Source organism: Rhea pennata, chromosome 4 (assembly GCF_028389875.1).
Source record: "Rhea pennata isolate bPtePen1 chromosome 4, bPtePen1.pri, whole genome shotgun sequence".
Taxonomy (NCBI): Eukaryota; Metazoa; Chordata; class Aves; order Rheiformes; family Rheidae; genus Rhea; species Rhea pennata.
The window spans coordinates 453,024-470,352 of NC_084666.1; the positions used below are offsets into that span (position 1 = coordinate 453,024).

General features: G+C 64.9%; 4 protein-coding genes across 13 annotated transcripts in view; 3 read left to right on the top strand and 1 right to left on the bottom strand.

The window, feature by feature from the left end:
- The first annotated feature begins 461 nt into the window (after positions 1-461).
- Positions 462-4,199, top strand: C4H2orf81 (chromosome 4 C2orf81 homolog). Its single transcript, XM_062574477.1, has 3 exons — positions 462-695; positions 1,378-1,590; positions 2,011-4,199. The coding sequence occupies exons 1-3, from the start codon at positions 462-464 to the stop codon at positions 3,283-3,285; spliced, it is 1,722 nt and encodes a 573-aa protein (XP_062430461.1). The 3' UTR covers positions 3,286-4,199.
- A 1,492-nt stretch (positions 4,200-5,691) lies between these two features.
- On the top strand, positions 5,692-8,690 carry LOC134139822 (retinol dehydrogenase 12-like). The gene is made up of 6 exons (XM_062574585.1): positions 5,692-5,964; positions 6,771-7,010; positions 7,090-7,179; positions 7,248-7,436; positions 8,303-8,409; positions 8,488-8,690. The coding sequence occupies exons 1-6, from the start codon at positions 5,805-5,807 to the stop codon at positions 8,680-8,682; spliced, it is 981 nt and encodes a 326-aa protein (XP_062430569.1). The 5' UTR covers positions 5,692-5,804; the 3' UTR covers positions 8,683-8,690.
- A 523-nt stretch (positions 8,691-9,213) lies between these two features.
- On the bottom strand, positions 9,214-12,389 carry LOC134139806 (uncharacterized). The gene is made up of 4 exons (XM_062574563.1): positions 12,314-12,389; positions 11,985-12,142; positions 11,056-11,222; positions 9,214-10,592 (listed from the first exon to the last, which is right to left on the bottom strand). Exons 2-4 carry the CDS (start codon positions 12,133-12,135, stop codon positions 9,285-9,287), a joined length of 1,626 nt encoding a protein of 541 aa, XP_062430547.1. The 5' UTR covers positions 12,136-12,142; positions 12,314-12,389; the 3' UTR covers positions 9,214-9,284.
- A 190-nt stretch (positions 12,390-12,579) lies between these two features.
- Positions 12,580-17,329, top strand: part of DCTN1 (dynactin subunit 1) — a 91,505-nt gene continuing 86,755 nt past the window's right edge. For 9 of the 10 annotated variants that reach the window (XM_062574845.1, XM_062574841.1, XM_062574843.1 and 6 more), the window contains exon 1: positions 12,580-12,639. The gene's annotated coding sequence lies outside the window, so the exon portion shown is untranslated. The remainder of the gene's footprint in view (positions 12,640-17,329) is intronic. The other variant, XM_062574842.1, reaches the window with a different exon arrangement.

The following is a 17,329-nucleotide window of genomic DNA, read 5'->3' on the forward strand; positions in this document are numbered from 1 at the left end:
TCCGCCTGGGACGGGCACCGGGACTCGCCCCGCACTCTGCTCCCCCCCGCCCCCGCCCCAAGGGAGAATCTGCCCTCCCCGCTCAGGGCCCTGCCGCAGCAGGGAGCTCGGGAGAGGAGACCCGCAGCAGGAGGCCGCCGCTGGTGCCTGCAGCCTCTCTGTCCCTCTCCACCTGCACTGGCCCTCGCTGGCCCTGCTTTCCTCATGTCTCTAGTAAGAGCCACTGGGGAACCAGGAAAGCGGAGCCCCTTGGGGCACTGTATGCGCAGGGTCCTGCCTCCGGTCCCTGCACGGCTTCCCTCCTTCCCTCAGAAGGACTGTGGGGTGTCTGCACCCCACAACTGGCATAGCCTGGGGGCATCATCCTCCCCGGTACTGCCGGAGCCCCAGCCAGGACTCCTGCTGTCTGTCCCTGGGGCATTATAAAGAGAATCTGGAGCTGAGAGTGTTGTTATGTCTCCATGCAGAAAATGTCCTCCCGGGAGCGAACAGCAACCTCCAGGTCGCGAGCGGAGAAGTCACGACCAGTGATAATCGTTCCTCCCCAAGTGGAAATCGTCCCCGGGCGCTTGACTGAGACCGAATGGCTCTCCTTGGTCTCAGCTGAGGAAAGGGAGGAGGAAGCTGGGGACATTTTTGCGGAGTTCTTAGACCATGTAATGAAAGCATGCTACGAAGTCTATCTAGCTCGACAGGTGAGCAAGCCCAGTCCTGCCTGAAGGACAACCCCACGTGCTGCTTGGTGACCGCTAGTGCTGCCTGCTTCCCCACTGCGGGCCCCGGGGTGAGACTGGGTCCCTTCCCGGCCCTGCTCTGTGCCTCTGTCCCTGCTCCAAGTGTGGCTGGTGGGTGAATCCTGAAGGACGATGCTCAGTGTGTCACCAGGCAGCTGGGTGGGAGGTGAGCAGGAGAGGCCTGGCTTCAAACAGGGTCCTGCTGAAGGCAGTCCTTGGCAGGGAGGAGGGAAGAGCAGGGTCCTTCTGTCCTGCAGCCGAAGATTTGGCCCTACATAGTCCTTCCCTGGCTTTCCTGCTGCTCCCTCAGGCCTGGGAGTGCTCCAGGGAAGCTTGCTGTGTCAAAAAGGTCCTTCCTGCTCCCATAGGTGAGACTCTAAATGGTACCGTAACTCTGAGATGCGCTTGGATGTTCCCTTGGCTTTTGCCTTCCTCCTGGAGAGGTGGCAACATCTCCCCTCAGCTGGGAGGATTAGACATGCCAATGGTTTGAACTAACCGTGCCATAATGAGGATGAGGACTGTAAATCCCCGTAGGGCAAGCGGGGTAGGGCGGGAGTCTCCATTCTAGCCACTCTTCTGCCTTTGTCCTGGCTTTGCTTGTGGCTGGATGCCAAGCTGTCTCTTGGCCTGTGCTCTGCAGCGCGTGCCCTTCACCGTCAACCAGGCGAAGGATGCCATCCTGCAGATCACCGAGTGGCGCTTCCTGATGCGGGACGAGGGGGAGCTGAACTTGGAGGAAGATGCCACCTGGCAAGAAGACGAAGAGCCGGAGCCCTGCATCACGGATTCCTGGGCACAGGGCTCTGTTCCTGTCACGCAAGAGCATCTGCCGCCAAACCCAGATAAGACACAGGTATGACATGCCCCAGGCCCTCTCCTGTAATCCTGAAGCACCTGAGCTTTCTCCTTCTGCTGGCTGTGGGGTCTGTGTGAGTGAGCAAGTCCCTGCTGAGGAGGGCTCAGCCCAGCCAGCTTTGCTGTCGTGGGACATCCATCAGCAAGGCCTGTGAGAGAGGGTAAGGGATGCCTCTTCCCCGGCCCAGCTGAACTCACTGGCCCTGCTGGTGTGAGTCCTGCAGATGTTTTTTTACAAAGCCCTTGGTTTAGGCCACAGCCTTCTCCAAATAAGTCCTCCTGGAGAGCCAGTGGGTCCTTACTAACGTGAGAAAGGGGGGGTGGCAGGTGGGTGAGGAACAGGAGTGAAGGAGGTTTGGCCCCTTCTTGCTGCGGCTCTGGTTGCTGGTCACTGTTTCCTGCGCGTTCTCTTCCCCAGCAGCCCCGTCGTAGCTGTTTGCGTGCTCAAGGTGTCAGGACGTGCGGGCAAGCAGCAGTGCCCACAACAGCACAACAAGGCCGGCCCGTTCGCCGCAGGCTGCGCTTCCAGGGAGAAAACGGGGACGAGACCTTTGAAATCAAGTCACCTCAGATCGAAGACTTTAACATACCTGACCCCAGATACTCAGTCTCTCCCCGTCTCCCCCTTCGTCCTTTCCTGGCGCAGGTGCAAGTGTGCAGGTCCTGCGGCTGGAGGGCTGCGGTCAGCAATCCCTCTCTGGCTGCACAAGGCCAGGGCCCCTGCTCTGCCACAAGGTCCCTGTGCTCTGAACCAGTCTCGGGCTCTAACACTCTGCCTGAAGAGGCTGAGCTCTCCTTGGAACCCCACAGAGTGCCATCGCTTTCCTGCCTGGATCTGCTGCAGTACGAGCAGGTCCCCGTTCCCCAGCTTTTGAAGAGACAATCTCCTCCACCTTGTCATATCCCGCTTCCTGAGCCATGCTCTCTCTGCCAAGCCAGGGCAAGGTCTTCTTACGAGCCCCACGAGGGGCCACAGCACTTGCCTAACCTTGAGAGCATGGATGAGCCCCTGCAAGGGGCAGGGGAGGAACTGCTTGAGCAGCAGCTCTCCCATGTGGACTTGGAAGAAAGCTCCATGGGGAAGGTTAGCAGTCCCAAGCCCCCATCCTCCAGCAACCTGATAGAGATTCAGACCAGGAGACCGTCAAGCAGCAAGGAGGGAAAATATGATAAGTTTGAGACTGTCCCAGGAATTTCCAGGCTGGACCGAGCCCACCTGCCCAAGCACTGGATCGGGCCGCAGGTGGAGGTGCTGGACCCAGATGTGGAAGCCAAGAGGCATGAAGGTCCCCAGGCTGTTTCCAGGCACAGTCAGGAGACCCAGAAATTTGGCAGACGAGGATCAGAGCTCAGCAGCTCAAAGCTCCTCCAAGAGGTGGGACCCACAAGAGGAGAACATCTCCTGCCACCTCTGAAGACGACCCTGGAGCCCAGCAGCCCTGTGCCCTGGAAGCCGGGGGCCTTGCTGGACTCCATTAAGCCGGCCCCAGGTGTGACTGTCAGGGATGGTGGCAGCGTGAAGCAAGGGCCCTGCCTTCCCGCTGACGAGGAGGAGGAGATGGCCGAGAGGGACCTGAGACCCGTCTGCCTCGCTGTGCCGATCCCGGCCCTTGCTGTGGAGCAGGTCACATGCAGTCGCAGTCCCCAGATCCAGCACGCGTCCCACGTGTCCGCAAGGCCACGGGATCAGTGAGCAGCATGTGGGGCGAGCCCCCGGCTCAGGGCCGGACCAGCCGCTTCCCCGTCCCCCGGCCAAACTGCGCGGCCAGGCCTCGCTTCTCAGTGCACGCCACGTGCTGCTTCGGTGCTGCGTGTACCGGGCGCCGGGGCCAAGACCTCCTCGAAGCTGACCCTCCTGCGTCAGTCTGCTCGTCTTCCTTCTTCTCTAAGCGATGCTGGCGGGACCCTGGGCTGCTTCCCTTGCGTCTCCGGGCGCGTGGTCTTCTCCCGCACAGAGCTGCCCTCTCGCACAAGCTCGCACTGGGAGACACTCCTGCCCCCAGCTTGCTCTTAATGCCTCCACCTCCCCCTGGCAGCCCAACTCTTGGGTGGAAAACCACTTCCTTCCCTCCTCGCCGGGGGCCCTTCCCAAGCCCAGCCCCGGCAGCCGGCTCAGCGCTGCGGTGCCGCGGTCCTGGCGCGGAGTCGGAGCAGGCGGGGCAAGGGGCAAGACAGGGGCTGGCTCAGCTCCTGCCTCTCGCCTGGGCTCCCGGTGCCCCGGGGCTCTGCACTGGCAGAGCGGCCTCTCCCCGGGGCTGGGGCTGCCGCGAGAGGCTGCCCTCGCCCTGCCTAACCGTAGCTACCACTGGGCTCTCCTTGGCAGCTGAACGCCCTGCGCCAGAGAGCTGCTCTAGGAGAAGTGTCCTGTCCGACGCGCGCTGCTCTGGCCGCTCGTTTGTGGGGTTTTGTGTCTGGAGCACGAACGTGGCCCGCTCTGTCGCGTTCCCTCCTTCCTGCCTCCCCCCCTCGGCGCTGAACACGCTCACGGTGCCGCTCCCAGCGCCTCCGCTCGCTCTTCCTTGGCGGCAGGCGTCGGTCACGGCTCCAGAGTTGAGCGGTCCCTTCCCAGCCCCTTCCCGGCCGAGCGGGAGCAGAGCTGCACCTTTGCCCTCGCCCACGTACCTGGGGAGGCCCCTGCCGCCGCGGCGCCGGCGAGAGCCGCCGCAGCGCCTGCGTCCCGGCTCCCGCCCGGGCCGGCGCGCCGCGGGCACGGCCGCGCGGGTGCCTCGCTGCCGCGCGACCTTCGCTCTGGGCTCGGACGGCAGCACAAACAACAACTCTGGGGCTGCAAAACCTGCCTTTTACCTGACTTGCCAAATCCTCGCAAGTTTAGCCGAACGCGTGACGAGCGCACGGGGCTGGGGCCGGGCACCAGCCTCCACATGCAAACGCTCCGGGGAGGCAATTATGAGTGGGCGCTAACGAGGCCGAGGCGACTCCAGTGGCCTCGCCAGGTTGCACACCACCGGGAGGGGAGCTCTGGGCTCTTCACAAGCTCTAATAAAGAAAACAGAAGTAGAAAGGTTTCCGTGAGCTGTTGCCCGCTGCCCCCCTCCACCAGCTCTATGCTGAGAGCTCAGAAAAGCGCCCGCCCGGGGGGGGGGGGTGTGGGCTGGGAGCAATTCGTCAGGCTGATGTGCCGTTCCCCAGGCACGAGGAAGGGCCTGCACAGCTGCAATCAGTGTTTTGCCGCAGTTTGTGCCTGGTTAAACATCCTGATCTGACACATTATCGCTATGGCCAGGGCTGAGCTCTGCGCCGGCTGCTTGCAAGCTCGAGCCGTGCCACGGCTGTGCCCGCACCCCGGTTTTGCCCTAAGGAACAAGCTTGGCAGAGGTGTCAGGCCTTTCACCCACGGCTGCCTGCAGCCCCGGGGGCGGGGGCTGCAGCCCGGGCCCCCCGCTCCCGAGCCCCGGCTCCTTGGGCAAGCCCAGCCCTGGCAAACTGCAGCCGCCGCTTCGCTGGCCGCTGCCCCTGGCCCCCGCGTTGGGGGGCTCAGCCTGGCCAGCCCCCTCCGTGCCTGCTTCCCCCGGCCGCAGGCGGGTCTAGGTCTGCACTAAGGGACGGCTGAGCCGGCGGGATAGCTCAGCCCGGGAGGGAAACCGGCACCAGGGAAAAGCCAGAGGCTTTCGCGGCCGGCGCAGTGGGGACTGGCAGCCTTGGCGATGGGAGCGGCCTGGGGTCACCGGCGCCCCGGCCGCTGCGGGTGCCCGAAGGCTGCGTGAGCTCGCGGGGAAGCTGGGCCCTTTCGGGGGGGGGGGAGCGCTGGAGAGGCTGGCCGGAGCGCGCCCAGCAGGGATGCACCACGCCGGCTTTGCGGCGCTGCCGCCCGCTCCGTGTCCCGCCACGTGCCCTGGCTGCCGCGCGGCACCCGGGGCTCCCAGCTCCGGGCCCCACTGGGTGCCACGAGTGATCCCAGTCCCCGTGGGGCGGGACGGGACCCTCAGGGCTGCGCAGCCGCCGGGTGGGAATCGCGTGGGTGAGCGAGGTGCTGACTCGGCCTGGCCTCCTGCCCGCTTTGCCCCTCCCTGCGAACGAGCCCGGCAAAACGCTTTCCTGCCGCTATCGCTGTTCCGCCCCCACTGCCAGGAGCAGCTCCCACCCGGAGGTGCCGGCAGCCCGCGGCTCGGGAGCAGGAGGGGACCGCGCCGTGCCGGGGCCGGGGTCCTCATCCCCCTGCACCAGCCGGACCTCGGTGCACGGCCGGGGACCATGGAGCTGCCGAGCGCCTGCAGCCACCCGTGCTGGTTCGTGCTCACGCTGCTGCTGCTGCTGCTGCTCTGGGCTGCACGGCGCAGCGGCACTTGGCTCCCTCGCAGGTGTCCCACCGACCTGACCGGCAAGACGGTGATCGTCACCGGAGCCAACAGCGGTGCGCGGGGGGCCGCGGGTGTGGGGCGCAGGACACGGCTGTGGGGCTGCAGAGTGGCAGGACGTGGGCGCAGGGCTGCCAGGCTTCCAGGTCCCACGCGGCCGCAGGGCTCGGCCGCCTTCGTTTCGCAGCCGGAGCCGCGGGAGGCGGCGGCTCGTTGCCCCCCCGGCGGGGCCGGGGGCACCCACGGGCTGGCGTGCGTGACCCCGGGGTGGGCACGGCGCGCCCCCGGGCTCGCCAGGCTCGCGGCAGCCCCCCGCCCGCGGCTTCCCGCGCTGCCCCAGCCCCCACCGCCGGCCCCGCGGCTGGACTCTGCCCCGGCCGGGTTAATGACCGACGGCCAAGGCCACCGCGGCCGCGCCGCCCCAGCCCCGCTGCGCCCCGCGCCGCGGCCCCCCCGGTGCCCCCGCCGCACGTCCCGGCTCTTCCGTCTGTTACGGGCGCATGAGCCCCCCGCAGACCCTCCGCTCCCGAGCTCCCCAGGAGGAGAGAGCGCGAGCTGCACCATGCTGCACGGCGCTGTGCCGTGCCGTGCCGTGCCGTACCGTAGCGCTGCTCTGCGCAGCGCCCCGGCCCGGCATCCCGCCACCACCCAGCGCCCGGACACGCAAGCAGCAGCTGGATGGCAACTTGGGGCGTTTCTAGCGGCTTTTTGCGTCGGCCAAGAGCGCCGGCAGCCGCGGTGCTGGCGCCAGGCTGGCCCTGGCACCTGGCTCCCCTTTCGCCAGGGCTCCCTGGGGCGGCGGTCCGGCCCCCGGGCCCCCCAGGCCGCGGGGCCGGCCGGTGCCACGCTGCGCATGCCGCAGGGATCGGCAAGTGCGTGGCGCTGGAGCTGGCCCGCAGGAACGCCCGCACCATCCTGGCGTGCCGGAGCAGGGAGAGGGGCGAGGCGGCGGCGGCGGAGATCCGGGCGGCCACGGGGAACCCGGCGGTGCTGCTGCGGCTGCTGGACACGGGCTCGTTGGCGTCCGTGCGCGCCTTCGCCGGGCGGGTGCTGCGCGAGGAGGCGCGGCTGGACGTGCTGGTGAACAACGCCGGCCTCACCGGTAGGCGCCGGGCCGGGGGCCTCCGTGCCGGTGCGGCTCCCCGCCGCGGCACTGCCGGCCCGCACGCCTCCGCCGCCAGGGCTGCCCTTCGCCGTCACGCCGGAGGGGCTGGAGCGGACCTTCGCCACCAACTACCTGGGGCCGTTCCTGCTCACCAACCTGCTGCTGGGTGAGGAGGCTGCCGGGGGGCCGGGCCGGCGCCCGCCCCGCCGCCCGCTCACCGCCCGCTCCGCGCAGACCTGCTCAAGGCCTCGGCGCCCGCCCGCATCGTCAACGTCGCGTCCTTCCGGCACAGCGCCGGCACCGCCAACCTGCGGCACCTCACGGGCCAGGAGCGCCCCGAGAGCTTCGACCAGGCCTACAACAGCACCAAGCTCATGAACGTCCTCTTCACCGCCGAGCTGGCGCGGCGCCTGCAGGGCACCGGTGGGTGCCGGGCCACGCAGGGCCGTGCCGTGCCACGCCGCGCTGTGCTGTGCCACGCCGCGCTGTGCCACGCCGCGCTGTGCCGTCCTGCGCCACGCAGGGCCGTGCCACGCTGTGCCGTGCTGTCCTGCACCACGCAGGGCCACGCTGCGCTGTGCTGTGCCATGCTGCACTGTGCCACGCTGCGCTGTGCCGTCCTGCGCCACGCAGGGCCGTGCCACGCTGTGCCGTGCTGTCCTGCACCACGCAGGGCCACGCTTTGCTGCGCTGTGCCACACCGCGCTGTGCTGTGCCACGCCGCGCTGTGCCACGCCACGCTGTGCCGTCCTGCGCCACGCAGGGCCGTGCCATGCCGTGCAGTGCCATGCAATGCTGTGCTGTGCCTCGCCGCGCTGTGCTGTCCTGCGCCACGCAGGGCTGTGCCACGCTGTGCCACGCCACGCCACGCTGCACGTGCTGTGCAGTGCCATGCTGTGCCATGCCATCGGGCGCCCAGAGAGGGCTGCAGCCCTGAGCCGCTGGCCCGTCCCTCTGTGCCACGACTCAGCAGCTGTGCGCGGGGCGCCGAGGGGGCTCAGCCCCACGGCGCTGCCCCCTGCAGAAACTCCCCCGCACGTCCCCGGGACCGGTGAGGGCGGGCGCAGGGCTGGCGTGGGCAAGCCCCGGTCTGGGACGGCAGCGTCCCCGCCAGCGCGTCCCGCCAGGGCGGCCGCAGCGCCCCGCGCCCGCACAGGGCCCGGGGCTGCTCCCCCCAGGCAGCGGCTGCCGTTTCCGCACCGAGGGCGGCGGCGGACGGGAGAGAGGAGCCGGGGCTGCGGCGCGGCGCGGCCGCTCCGCCGGCGGGCGCTGACGGCCGCGCGCCGCAGGGGTGACCGCCAACGCCCTGAACCCCGGCGTGGTGAGGACGGGCATCATGCGCCACTTCAACTGGCTGGTCCGCGCGCTCTTCGCCCTCGCTGGGCCCTTCATGAAGGTGAGCGGGGCCCCGCCGGCGCGGCTGGCGCCCGCCCGCGCCGCGGCCACCCCTCCTCACCCGCCTTTCGCCCCGCAGTCCGCGGAGGAGGGGGCCGCCAGCACCATTTACTGCGCCGTCTCGGAGGAGGCCGCCGGCATCACGGGCAAGTATTTCGGCAGCGACTGCAGGCTGGCGCTGCCCTCTGCGGCCGCCCGCGACGCTGGCCTCGCTCGCAAGCTCTGGGAAGAGTCGGAGCGGCTCACGGGCCTCGCCGCGGGCCAGGGGTGCTGATCCGGCCAGGGGCTCGGCGCGGGGACGCAGCCCGGCTGGCAGCGCCACGCCGCGGGGGGCTCCCTGCCGCGCCGCTGCCCCACGGAGCCCCCGGCGCACGGGACGTCTCGCCGTCCCGGAGCCAGGCCAAGGGGGAGGTGGGCGCGGGCCAGCCGGCACCGGGGGGCACGGAGCCAGCCCTAGCAGTGCCAGCGCCTCAAAGCGCAGCAGGGATGGGGCTCCCCCAGCCCCCGCGCGTCCCCCTCAGCACCCTGCGGACCCACGTGCCAGACGAGCCGCCTCCAGGATCACCTCCAGCCGCAGCACGTCCCAGACGGCCGCCTCAACCTCCCCGCCAGACGCGGGCTGCAGAATTCCTCCTCCTCGGGCTGTCAGACCGTTTCCAGCATAACATGCGGCTCCCTCCAGCCTGGCCACCCCTCGCGCCGACCCCGCACCGCTGCGCCCAGCAGGGAAGGCAGACTGCCGGCGGCCCTGGCCAGCGCAGAGGCTCGTCCGGCCGCACCTTCCTCAGGCACGCGAAGCCGCCCATGGTGCAAAATGCTTTATTAAATCGCTCTGTGAGACCAGCCCGAGCTCTGAGGCAGTACTGGGACGCACAGCTATTCCCAGGTGATGTCCAGATCCAGCTGCTGCTTCTGCACAGCCTGCAGGAAGCGGTCGTAGTCCCGCCGGTGGATGTCCCGGCAGTGGGATAGGTCCAGGGAGCGCAGGCAGCTGTCTGCAGCCAGCAGCAGCCACACAATCCGGCTGGACACCTGGCTCTCGGCCAGGGAGAGCTCCTGCAGCTCGAGCAGGGGCGGCCCGGGAGCCATCAGCACCGCCTCGAACACAGTGTCCAGGGAGAAAGGGACGCAGAGGAGGCTCAGGCTCTGCAGCTGCGGGGAGCGGCACAGCAGCGAGGCCAGCGTGGCCCGCAGCACCAGGCTGTGCTGGGCCGGGAAGGGGCTGGAGGCACCGGCCAGGGCCAGGGAGAAGCGCCGGAGCTGGGGGAAGGTGTTGGGGAGCAGGTCGGTGTCCCAGTGGAGCAGCTCGACAGGAGGGTCTCCGTCGGGGCCGGCAGCTGGCGGCCTGGGCGGCGGGTGCAGGTCGGTGCTGAAGGCCCGCAGGTGGGGGCAGCTGCTGAGCAGGGCGCCGAGGGAGAGCTCGTCCTCGCAGCAGAAGCCGTGGAGGGCGAGGGTGTTCAGCCGCGGCCCCAGGCTCCGCGCCAGCGGCAGCACCCGCACCAGCGGCCAGCCCCGCCGCCCCGTGCAGGTGAGGGTGAGGTGGGCCAGGCGGCTCCAGCACAGCCCGTCCCAGCCGGCGGCGGGGCCGTCACCCAGCCACACGCCGACGTCCTCGGCGTCCGGGCACACGGCGCAGAGCGTGGCGAGGAAGGGCTCGGTCACCTCCTCTACGCGCCGCAAGGGCAGCGTGAGCCAGGGCCTGTCCGCTGCCGCCCCCCGCCGCTGCGCCAGCTCCCGCAGCGAGGGGAAGCCCGGGGCGGCATTCCCCACGCCATCGAGCTGCTGCGTATGGATGAGGCACAGGGCGTCCGGGACAGCGCCGTGGGCCAGGAACTCCAGGTGAGGCAGGGCCAGCAGCAGGAAGGCCAGGGCCGCGGCCACGTCACCGCCCGCCGGGGCCTCGAGGCCGTGGGCCAGGAGGACGCGGAGCGCCGGGCAGCACAGGGCGCCTGCGAGCGGGTCGTAGGCCAGGTGCAGCAGGGCACGCGGAGACACCTTCTTGCAGTGGGACACATCCAGCTCCTGCAGGCGCCTGCAGCAGGAGCCCACGGCCGAGAGCACCTGCACGTTGGCCTGCGTCTTGGCCAGCCCCGGCTTGCACAGCAGCGGCAGTCCCTCCAGCAGGTCCACCAGCACGTCCGCCGAGAGCCGGCTGCAGCCGTGCAGGTCCAGAGAGCTCAGGCTCTGCCCACAACCCCAGAGAGCCGCCTGAGCGGGGCCAGGGCCCGGAGCAGCGGGCACCCCGTTGGCCCCTCTCTTCCCTCAGCCGCACGCAGCGCCTGGGCGTCCTCCCAGCCCCGCAGCACAGCGGGCTGGGAGAAGCCTGGGCAGCCGTCCCCAGCCAGGTTCACGCGGGCTGGGAGCCACCCTGCTCCCCCAGCACTGCGTGGTCCTGCGCCCAGCCCGAGCCAGGCAGCGTTTGCCCCGCGGCACGGGCTCAGGGTGATCCGGGACTCGCAGAGCCAGGCAGCAGCTAAGGAAAGAGCAGGGAGAGCCCCGAGAGACCCCCTTCGCCCCACGCTAACCCCCCAGACCCTGACAGCAGGGGGGAACGCAGGAGCACCTGCTCCCAGCCCCGCGAGCCAGGAGGAGACGCAGCCCCCGCGGAAGGCGCGCGCGTGTGGAGGGGTCCCGCAGCCGCGCTCACCTTGCAGCGCTCGGCGACGAGCTGCCCGATGGCGTTGCTGGCGAGGCCGGAGCAGGAGCGCAGGCTCAGCTCCTGGAGCTGAGGCACCAGGAGCAGGTGGAGCGCGGCCCGCGTCAGGCGCCGGCTCTCGCCCAGGAGCCGGATCAGGTCCTGCACCAGGCCGGGGGCTGCGGGACGGGGCAGGAAGCGGCTGTCACGGGGGGCAGCCGTGCCGCAGGGTGGCCTTCCTCCCCCCCCCATCCTCCTCCTCCCTCCCCTGGCCCTCCCTCCCCCCCCTCGTCGTCCTCCTCCTCCTCCTCCCTCCTCCCCCCCCCCGTTCTCCTCCTCCCCCCCTCCCCCCCCCGTTCTCCTCCTCCCCCTCCCCCCTCCGTTCTCCTCCTCCCCCTCCCCCCCCGTTCTCCTCCTCCCCCTCCCCTCTCCCCCCCCCCCGTTCTCCTCCTCCCCCTCCCCCCCCCGTTCTCCTCCTCCCCCTCCCCCCTCCGTTCTCCTCCTCCCCCTCCCCCCTCCCCCCCCCGTTCTCCTCCTCCCCCTCCCCCCTCCGTTCTCCTCCTCCCCCTCCCCCCTCCCCCCCCCGTTCTCCTCCTCCCCCTCCCCCCTCCGTTCTCCTCCTCCCCCTCCCCCCTCCGTTCTCCTCCTCCCCCTCCCCCCCCGTTCTCCTCCTCCCCCTCCCCCCTCCGTTCTCCTCCTCCCCCTCCCCCCTCCGTTCTCCTCCTCCCCCTCCCCCCTCCGTTCTCCTCCTCCCCCTCCCCCCCCCGTTCTCCTCCTCCCCCTCCCCCCCCCGTTCTCCTCCTCCCCCTCCCCTCTCCCCCCCCCCGTTCTCCTCCTCCCCCTCCCCCCTCCCCCCCCCGTTCTCCTCCTCCCCCTCCCCCCCCCCGTTCTCCTCCTCCCCCTCCCCCCTGCCCCCCCGGCGCCCCGGCGCGGCGGCTCACCCAGGTCGCTGAAGGGCCCCACGACGTGCCGGAAGCGGTACGCGCCCAGGTAGTTCTCGCTGTAGTCCCTCGCCCACACGCTCTGCATGTCCCGGGCGAGGCTCCGCAGGCAGAGGCTGCCGAGCGCCGGCACCGCCTTCCTCCGGGGCATGGGGCTGCTGCGGGGGCGGGCGGGTGAGGGGCGGCCCGGCACGGCCCTGCCCTGCCCGGCACAGCGCGGCGCGGCGCGGCCCGGCAGCCACCCCGAGGCCGGTTCTAGGGGCGCCAGGCCGCAAAGCGCCACTTCGGGGCCGCAGGAGCCGCGCCCGCAAGGCCCCGGCCGCGCTTACCGACGACGGCGGCGCCTCCTCGGCTCGGCCCGGCCCGGCCCGGCCCGGCCCTCCTCCGCGCGGGGCAGGCCGCGCCCGGCCGCGCCCGGCCTCTTCTGTCCCCCCGCCCCCGCCGTACGGGGCCTGCGCGCCGCCGGGAAGGCCCCTTCCGCCCGCGGGCTGCCCCGCGCGCTGCCTGACGCCGCGTCGCGGCTGCCCAGGGGCCGGGCGGCCCGGCGGCGCCGCGGGCAGCCCGGCGGGGCCTGGCGGCTCGGGCGCGGCCGGCGGCTTCCGGCGGCTTCCGGGAGCGGGAGCCGGTGAGTGGCGCTGGGGAGCGGCGGCGGCAGGTACCGGGCGCGGCCTCCGCGGGGCGGGGCGGGGGCTGCTGGGGTCCCCTCCGTGCGGTGGCGCTGACGATCCTCAGTGGCTGGGCTCGCTGCTGGAGGGGAAATCCGCGCCCCCCGTGGGGTGCGCGTGGGGTCGGCTCTGGGGGGTCGCTCCCCCCCCCCGTGGGGTGCGCGTGGGGTCGGCGATGGGGGGTCGCTGCACCCCCCCCCCGTGGGGTGCGCGTGGGGTCGGCGCTGGGGGGTCGCTCCCCCCCCCCGTGGGGTGCGCGTGGGGTCGGCGCTGGGGGGGTCGCTGCACCCCCCCCCCGTGGGGTGCGCGTGGGGTCGGCGCTGGGGGGTCGCTCCCCCCCCCCGTGGGGTGCGCGTGGGGTCAGCGCTGGGGGGTCGCTCCCCCCCCCCCGTGGGGTGTGCGTGGGGGGTCAGTGCTGGGGGCATTCCCCCCGTGGGCTGGGTTTAGGGGGCTGTTTTGGGGAAGGTGGTGCCAGCATGGGGTCAGTGCTGCGGTAGGAAGCCTCGGGGGGGGGGTGTCAGTGCTGGGGGGGGGGCGCTTCCCCCCCTGCAGCAGCTGGGCGCCCCTGGGGGCGTCCCCCCGTGTGGGGCAGCCCCAGCCCCCTCGGGGGGGGGTGCTGCGCCCCGCTGCCGGCAGTGCCTGCCCTCAAGCAGAACCTGTTCGCCGCGCTCTGGAGCGCGCCGGGGGCCGTGCCCGCGGTCCGCTGCTCGCGCTGGGAGCCCCGCTGGAGGCTGAGCCGTGCTTTGTTAGGGCACGAGGGTCTGCAGCCGGCTCCCGAGGGCAGCGTGGCCTTTCCAGAGGTGGAAACCCCGCAGATAACTGCAGCAGCTGCTGCAAGACCAGTGACTAAGCAAGTGAGGTGTCTGCAGAAACAAAGATTCTGTTTTATGCAGGTATTTCCAGCAGCAAGCAAAAAGCCAGGTGAGAGCTGGTCCGAGAGGCCAGCCGAGAGGCTCCAGAGAGCGTTACAGATGCAGAGCTGCGTTCAGAGAACCTCACATTAAACTTCTTTTGAAAAAAAGTGTCGTCTTTCGCTTTAATCAGGTGCTCTTGGTAGCTACAGGTTTTGTTTTTTGTTGGCAGTGTAATTCACCTTTTTCCTCAGCATGGTGCTGGAAGCCTTCAGTGCGTCTAACAACGAAGCTGGCTTCGTTATGCTGGCTGCGGTGAATAGTTTCACGGCAGACTCTCGTGGGATGATGAAGGGATCTGCACCTTAGGAGAAAAGTGAAAACAATCGCTATGCGTAACCTGTAAAAGCTCCCTTTTTACTACAGTGAAGATATAACTAATTTTACACTAATAACCTTTAGCATTAACTTTATATCAAGCTGTAGCTTATTTGTGAAATATGAGTAAAACTTGCTCGTAAAAATGGAGTGTGGTTTCCAAACCTCCATGGTGTTGTTTCGGTGTACTGTTACTGCTTCCACAACTATTTAGCCTTTCACGGTGGGGGAATGGAAAATTTATATAGATAACCCGTAAGGCAAATCCCTCCCCTGCATCTTTGCCATCAGAGTTTTGGGTCTAAATTAAAGCTTGAGTGAGAGTGTTATTAGAAGAGATTTTAAGAAATAACATCTGAGTAGAAACATAAATTATATAAGTAGAGGCTGAAGGGGTCAGCTTCTTGATTGAAAAAAAAGGGATATGGAGGAGGGGCAAGAGCAACTCAGCCACTGGGTAATTAATAACTTGAGTAATTTGCATGTGTACATTATGACTATTTGATAGCCAAGAAAAATATATATGTTTTCCTAGCTGAATATTTCCTTTTCTACCAGCTAGTAAAGGTACAGTATAGCTCTTCTGCCTAAGAATTTTGTCTGTTGGGTACGTAAAAATACAAATTGAAGCACTCATTAGCCAGAGGTATGTTTGAACAATTGACTGATGAAATTAAGGCCGTTTGTGCTGCATACTTCAGTTTGGAGGCTGTGAGGTCATAGGATATGTGTTAGAAGTTGTGTGTCTGCCTGGTTTTGTAATTTGATACAACAGTGATACTAAGTGTTGCTGTGTTTATTCGTTAGCTGGTGTACGCGGGCCCTCCCCCGTCGGCATCCGCTCATTTTTCTGGTCAATATGTTCGTCTTTGTGCTTGAAGGAAATAATTTTCTCTAGTAAATGCGAAGGATACAACCCCCAAATCTGAACCGTGTTACGCGGCTTCCTTCATCCTTGTCCCAGATGTCCCACTGCTGCCGTGGTGGCACAAACCTTGCGGCTCTGCAGCCTGATCTTCACCGTCTGTGGCGTAAGTTGGTCGGACCCCCGTATCTCGTGTGATGAGTCTGCTGGAGACAAGAGGTGGAGGCAGTGGGACAGCTGGTCCTGTGCGCTAGTAATGCAGGGAAGTAAATGTGTAACAGGAGAGACGTCCTTGACGGAGAGTCACCTTGAGCGTGTGAAATCTGTGATGCGGTGTTTTTAGGAGGAGTTGGGAGTTACCGGGAGCGCTTCTGAAGTGCGTCTGTCCCGGTGCCCGCGCCCGGAGACCTGTGGCAGAGGTTGCTGGTGATGGGTGCTCCTTGCTGCTCCCCTTTGGGGCTGTCGAGCGCTTCGCGTGGGAGTCCTGAGGCGTGGGCTTCGTGAGCGGCTGGGGGCAGCACGAGGGACGAGAGCCTGGGGCCGCTTCCGCAGGGAGGAGGCCTGCCCTCTGCCGCACCCCCGACCCTCGCCTTCCCCGCCCCGCAGCGCTCCGGGCAGCGCGGCCGTCGGGAGGAGGCTGCCTCTGCTCTTCTCGCTCTTCCTTCTTAGAGGCGCTGGTGTACGTCCTCTCCTCCACTCGCGTGCCCTCTGCCATCCAGCGTGTCGGCCTCCCTCAGATAGGTTTCCGCAAAACATTGGCCAGATGTGCTCGTGAGCTGAGAGCCTGTGCAGTGTTTTTGCTATGAAATGAGCCGTGTTTCTGTGTCGAGGCCGTAAGTCTTGGGTCAGAATGAAAAACAACGTGCTGACGCACTGCTGCTTTGTAACACAAAGCTGGACTGTCCAGCACTCGTCCTGTTAGCTGCGGGCAGCAGTCGTGCTAGGCAAGCGCCTTTGTGCGTTCTAAACCTCTTCATTATAAACTAAATCTTTCTAGGTGGGTTTGCTGACAAGAAACTTTCAGGGAAATGTGGGTTGTTTCACAGTTATGATAAGCTCCTCCAGCGTGCATCAATTTAAACATTTATATTTTTAGACTAGTTGCTTTCTTTAATACTGCACGGACTAATTCAAGAAACTCAGCAGAATTCTCCCCCCCCCCCCCCATTTTGTTAACAAAAAACTCATTGTTTTTCCTAGTTCATTCAGGCTCAGTGTACTAGATTTGCTGAGCGTGCGCTAGTGGAGTTCTCTAACATTAGCTGTTGATTTCACCAGAAAGGGTTGGGCTTAAAATAGGTTGTGGGTGTTGTGTGTGTGTGTTTTTGAGATGCTGTCAAGGTCTTGCCGTGTAACCCTAGACAAATTTATTCTTTTCTTTCTCTCTTCCTTAATTTTCAGACATAAAACTAAGACAGTAATTATGACCTACTTCACAGGAGCTCAGGAGGATTTCTTGCTAAATTAGATTAAATGCAAGGCACTTCTAAGTTCCCTTGATGAAATGATTTGGAAAGACTGGGCAGCATTTTTCTCTTTCGTTATTTCTTTATTCTTCCTTTTTTTTTTTTTTTTTTTTTTTTTTTCCTCCTTTTTCCGAAGGAGGGAGGTTTCTGGAGTTAGAGCATTGGAAATTTCCTTTTGGTGATTGCATTGCACTATTGCAACATAAAGACCCAAATCCCAAGTGGAACTTGTGGAAGCTGAATGGGGCTTTTGCACCTATCCCTAAAGGGTTTGCAAAAGATTTTTTTTTTTTAATATACTTAAAGGTAGCAAAACAGTAAGGAAGAAAATTGACAGTAAATAGTCAGGGACTATGTTGTACCTAGGTATAAAACTCTCCAGCTAGGTGGTCTTGGCATACTGAGGAATGTTTTTCTGTGGTTTTTGATTTTTTTTTTTTTAATTTGAACCCATAGATAATACTGCCAAATACTGGTGAAAGACTCTGTATGCCTTGCTATGGATGCCCTTTTATAAATGAGTTATAACTTTAGTTATGTGCTCTTTAAAAGATAAGGAGTCTTGTTGATCAGGAATTCCATAATACAGTGAAAGAAAGAAGTTCGTTAAGAATGATAATCACTCAGAAAAGAGAGCAAAGACAGTTGTGTAAATACTAAAATGCAATAACTGGTTTTCCAACGATTTGGTAAAAGTTGCATAAGATGAAACAAGGAACAAACAGTTCTGGATGCTCTAAATCCTTTAGCAATAAAGCAGACATTTTTAAATTAGCTTCTTAATATATTTAAAAACATTGAAGGCTAAACGATATATAGAAGCTAAAGGTGGGAACTCAGTGACTGTGGAAAGGTGTTCAGCTGTGAAATAATGAGTGAATTATTTTGATAGAGATGAGCTAAAATTGACTAACCTCTTCCTGCCACCAGACAGATGTAGCTTGGATGCAGCATCCTTTGCTTTTCAGTCCGTTGCTATGGTTACCTTTTCAATGAAGGACTTCTGATATATTGATTGTAATCTTGATAGTTTCCATTTTAGCTAAAAAAAAAAAATCATTAAATTTGTGGTGTAAGAAATGCAAAACGAACAAAGCTTGCTTCCTTGTCCTTGAGCGGT